The following is a 5,109-nucleotide window of genomic DNA, read 5'->3' on the forward strand; positions in this document are numbered from 1 at the left end:
AAATCAACTAAATCAACTAGCCTACTAAATCAACTAAATCAAAATGTTCTAAATCAACTAAATCAACTAGCCTACTAAATCTACTAAATCAAAATGTTCTAAATCAACTAAATCAACTATCCTACTAAATCAACTAAATCAAAATGTTGCATATGAACTAGCCTACTAAATCAAAATGTAGCAGGGAGGAGGGAGAAGGAGGGGTGACTCGAGGAGGGAGAAGAGAGTAGGACGGAGGAGGAAGGCGGAGCGAGGAGGGGCCGGCCGGCGGCGAGTCGAGGGAGGACGGAGGAGGAGGGCGGTACCGAGTCCAGCGAGGAGGAGGAGTTGACGGCGGCACAGAGGGAAGAGGGGTAGGCGACGGCGGCTGGCCGGGGCGACGGCGGCCGGCGGGGGAGGACCGGCGCGCGGGGGGGTTGAGGGGGAGTGAGTCTGAGTGTGTGAGTGTGTATCACGGAGAGGAGCGGTAGTGGGGGTGGAGATAGCTAGTTTTAGCAGTAGCGCTCTAAAAGCGAAGGCGCTACTGCTAAACTACCTATCAGTAGCGCTGTCCGAGTAAACGCGCTGCTGCTAGAACTAGCTTCGCGGCGGGTCCTGGGAATTTTAGTAGTAACGTGTTTATGACGTAACGCGTTACTGCTAGAACTTTATCTGCAGCGCGGTTTGCACAGGCGCGCTACTGCTACTTAGCACCAACGTGCTTTTTTGACCCTCGCTACTGCTAAAATTCGGTGTATAAGGTTTTTCCTAATAGTGGGGAGCTGAGATAGTATGAAGTGGGAAGAGGACGACACGATGTATTTTCTCCAGATGAGGTAGAGAAGAAACAACATGACAACAGAGAAGAAAACTGAAGGAGCGTGCATAAAAACAGAGCTAGGGTCCGGGTTGGTCCGTGCTGCCAGTTGGGTGGGACCATGGTGGTGAAGAAGGATGCGTGTGAGCGTGCTAAAAGAACCAGAGGATTGTGCAATTGTCATGACAGAACACAGAAGGGGAGAGGGTTGTATGATGGTCGCGGCAGGGGGAGAACACCTGGGAAAGTACGGAGGGATTTCGATGAGATGTTGATTCAAGAGAACCCGATGCTTGCTTTGGTGGAATACAAGATGGAGTGTAGCTATTAATTAGACGAGCAAGAACACAATGTTGCTCTACCGGAGTGTTTCGCTGAACTGATCATAGTGCTTCGATTTGCTTGTCATAGTCAAAAATAAAAAATGAACTTGGAGATCAATTTCTATTCAATGTTATATTCTGTACACGGTGTCGTTGTTTAGTCAAAAGCTCGTGATCTTGTGATTGAGGGCTCAATTGTGTACCGGGTGTCGTTTCTGACAGAGTTGGTGTATGATGACTGGTTTCTCTGGATGATTTATGTTGGACAGCAGTCCTCCATCCTTTGTTTTCGTGTGCACTGGTGATGGGCAGAATAGACTTGAAATAATTTCAACTTGTAGAAACATTTCTTGTGTGCAGAAGTCATATCCTCGTACCATTTGGAACCAAAATGTAGAAACATATTTGAGTCATCCTTAAGATCATTTTGCTTGCCATGCTTGTGCAATAACAACATTCAGTTTTCACCAACTCAAGCCCATACTCTTGCTGAACGATCTGTACAGTTTTCACACAATCAAAGAGCATAGTATCACTACCCAGAAGACTAGGAAGGTAGCCACACATAGAGTGTGTATTTAGGCACTGCTAAAACATCCAGCCTTCAAATAATGTTAGCTTAACACTGGAGTACTAAACTGGAGCAGGAGAGCTAGGCAGGAGATACAAGCTGCTAAAACATCTTGCCTCCATTAGTAAGAGAGTGCTTTACAAGGCACTGCATCACAATGTAAAAAGTCCTAAACAATGGCCCCGTCATCATTCATCAGTGCACCTTGGTTTCGGATACGGGTTGTTGAGTGCTGCCTTTTTGATTCGTTCGATCAGCTTCTTGTCAAGATGCAGATAGCAGCTTCTTTCGGCGTTTCCCTGCAATTTGAGAAAATGCAAGAAATAAAAATCAGTGGTGCTCCACAATCTAGTTATCTTTGAAGTGGCATGTCTTACCGTGTATGATTCCAGGAGATTTCTCCACTTATCCTGAAAAATTAAACAAAACGATGGATTGGTGTTAGTGGCGGACCTAGGACAAATAATTAGAGGGGGTGCCGACGAGAGAAGGTAAGAACAACATGAGACAAATGCACCAAACATAAAACTAATTCAACCATCATTCATTCATTCAGTGGATGGCGGTATCTCACAGAATGTATCACCAGTCACCACACCGCTTTACCTTGAGATTGCTCGCAGTTCGGACCGACGTTGGAAACCATTTCTTCTTCATCGCAGACCACCGTGCAACCCCGCAATCTTCGACGCCATCCACCAGCGTAGCTACCTCTTCAGGTGTCCAGTGGCTATTGTTGGTTCTATGTGATGTTTGCTGTTAAAACAACCAACGACGTAGAATTCTTTGGCTGTTTTTCCATTGATGTATTAATAAGAATTGAAAATCTGAACTAAAAAAGGGTGTACAATATACAGAAAACAGTCGATATATGTGCGAGATAATTAACTAGTTTGAATTTCCACCGAGAATAGACATAGGCCTTACCCCAAAATGGTTACCCAGATGCCAAGATTGATCTGTGCACAACAGCACCCTTCTCTTGCGAGGGCCTCTCTTGCGCCTCCAGCCGCTCTCTGGTCCATCTGCTGTATGAGTGGCGCACTCCGTCTCCGGTGGCGTGGCGTCTGGCGCCTCATCGTGGGTAGAAGGACAGTGGGGAGCTGCAAGTTGGCCTCCATTGGCTTCAAAGCCTGAAACCATAGATGAACAGATGCACTTGGTTTCCTATGTAAACTAGCATCGATATACTTGATCTCTTTTGTATTGCTGGTACCATCCACTGTATGATCGGCCCACTCCGTCTCCGGCGATGTGGCATCTGGCGTCTCATCGTGAGTAGAAGGAAAATAGGGAGCTGCAAGTTGGCCTCCCTTGGCTCCAAAGCCTGAAACCATAGACAGACGATCTCTTTTGTAATGTCGATAATACCATAGATGATCTCATTTGTTGTAACAAAATTCAGAGAAGAACAAACTAGCATCGCACCTTCCCAACATCCGTGGAGGTCACTCTCGTCAGGTGGTACTCCGAGCAGCTGGTCGATCGGCACGTCATACACTGAATAGAATTCGGTGTTCATCTGCCGTTAACAACAATGAAACACATGTGTTAATTTCATTAACAAGAATGAATGGAACTGCATAACCATTGTGTCAGATTTGATAAGATGAATAGAACTATGATCACATTAAGCCAGATTTGCTCATGGACCCATATTGTGCCCAGATTGTCTCAGTATGCTCACTGAGCACGGTTAACTGAGCACTCTCGCCGTGATTGTCTGAGTACGATCCGCCAACGGGGGACGCCCGCCCCTCCGCCGTTGACATTTCCCCACACTTCCGGCCGTGCACCGCGGACGCCGGCGCTGGCCACTGAACGCACCTGGCCGCCAACCCCCGACGGCCGCCTCCGCATATTGCGTCCAGGTTATCTCAGAATCTCACTGAGCACGGTGCATGTGTAGTGCAGGCCGCGCACTAAGGCACTCTCGACGCTATGGAATGGAAGCACCACACCCTGATCCGCCAATGGGGGGACGTCCGCCCCTCCCCCTCGCCTCTTCTCTGAACTTTCCCCACACTGCCGTACCGGCCGTCCGCCGTCCATCGCGGCCGCCGGCCGCGGCCGCTAGGTCGTCCACCTTCCCGCACTGAACTGAACGCGCCTGCCCGCCTCCGCCTCGCCCCCCTCCACCTCGTCGGCGAGCTCGGCCACGGTCATCTCGCGCGCGCGGATCTTCCTCCGCCGCCTGCCTCCCCGCTCTGCCCGCTCAAGGCTGTCGACCTCCGCGACGACGACCGGGGCCTGCCCCGCGCTGTCTCCTCGCTCGACCACCCGTCCGTGCCCACCCCTGCACGCGCAGCTCGACCACGGACGCTACGCGTGCCTCCTCTGTTCCTCATCGACTACGGTCCCGGAGGCGATCTGCACTCGGGGCTGCAATGCAGGCGCGCGGCGACGGGCGCGCACACCCGAGCTCAAATGGCAGCGGCATCCAGAGAAGGGGGTGGCGGATCAACTACGAACTACAGTATGCCCGGCGCGCGCGCGTGCAGCGGAGAAGGAACCAAGACGAACAGCAAAAACGAGGAAAAGAACCATGAAAGAGACACGCACCGGCTGCTGATTTGTGCTGATCAGGAATCCACCGCCGGCTGCTGCTGAGTTCGTCCAGTTCTTGAGCTGAGCAAAGAGGAGGCTGAGGGTGTGTGTATCCGCAACGAGCCCGGGACTGTTCCTACCGACTTAAAAAAGAAATTCTCAACCGTGTTGCTTTGAGCAACTTCCCTTTTCACTCCACATGGTCATGGCTGGCCCATGTTTCTCCCTAAGCGTGAAATGTCATTTTCAGCGGGGTCCGATGCTTTTATATGAGGTGTGAATGTTACTTTTAATACGGTTCAATGTTTTTCTATAGGTATGAAATGTCATTTTCGGCGGATCCTATATAATGCTTATCATGACTTTGATGGACGTCGGTGTCCCTAAATGTTTCACCTATGTTTTTTCGTATATTTAGTGGATGTAAGAAGTCGGTGTCGCTGGATGTCCCATCTAATGATTTTCACAAATTTAATAGATGTGACTAATCATTGTCACTAGTAGGGTTGTGCATGCTTTGCTGCACTGTTTGTGTTGTTGGGATATCATAATAGAATTTATTTAGTTTGGCACGTGAGATGATTGTGCATGTTATCATTTTTTATATAAGAGGGTGTTTTGGTGGGCCCTTTCTGACTTAATTTATTTAGTTCGACACGCGTGGAATGTTTCTTTATATATATTATGCTTCTCCGTCCCCTCATTCTCGCCACATGGAAGTACCACAGACCGCACCCTCCTCGATCATCCGAACATGGATATCCTTGAGTCCAGCCTTCCGTCCCCCTCCTTCTCTGACATTTCCACACACTACCGTCTCGGCCGTACATTGCGGACGCCGGACGAGGACGCGGCAGCATAGGCTGCCCCCC

General features: G+C 49.5%; 1 protein-coding gene across 1 annotated transcript; it reads right to left on the reverse strand.

Annotated features, from left to right (window-relative positions):
- Positions 1-1,532: 1,532 nt before the first annotated feature.
- LOC119358789 lies at positions 1,533-4,383 on the reverse strand. Its single transcript, XM_037625208.1, has 7 exons — positions 4,253-4,383; positions 3,119-3,212; positions 2,907-3,017; positions 2,618-2,823; positions 2,297-2,446; positions 2,068-2,100; positions 1,533-1,989 (listed from the first exon to the last, which is right to left on the reverse strand). The coding sequence occupies exons 2-7, from the start codon at positions 3,210-3,212 to the stop codon at positions 1,879-1,881; spliced, it is 705 nt and encodes a 234-aa protein (XP_037481105.1). The 5' UTR covers positions 4,253-4,383; the 3' UTR covers positions 1,533-1,878.
- Positions 4,384-5,109: the final 726 nt, after the last annotated feature.

The sequence above is a fragment of the Triticum dicoccoides genome, chromosome 2A, assembly GCF_002162155.2.
Source record: "Triticum dicoccoides isolate Atlit2015 ecotype Zavitan chromosome 2A, WEW_v2.0, whole genome shotgun sequence".
In the NCBI taxonomy this organism is placed as follows: domain Eukaryota; kingdom Viridiplantae; phylum Streptophyta; class Magnoliopsida; order Poales; family Poaceae; genus Triticum; species Triticum dicoccoides.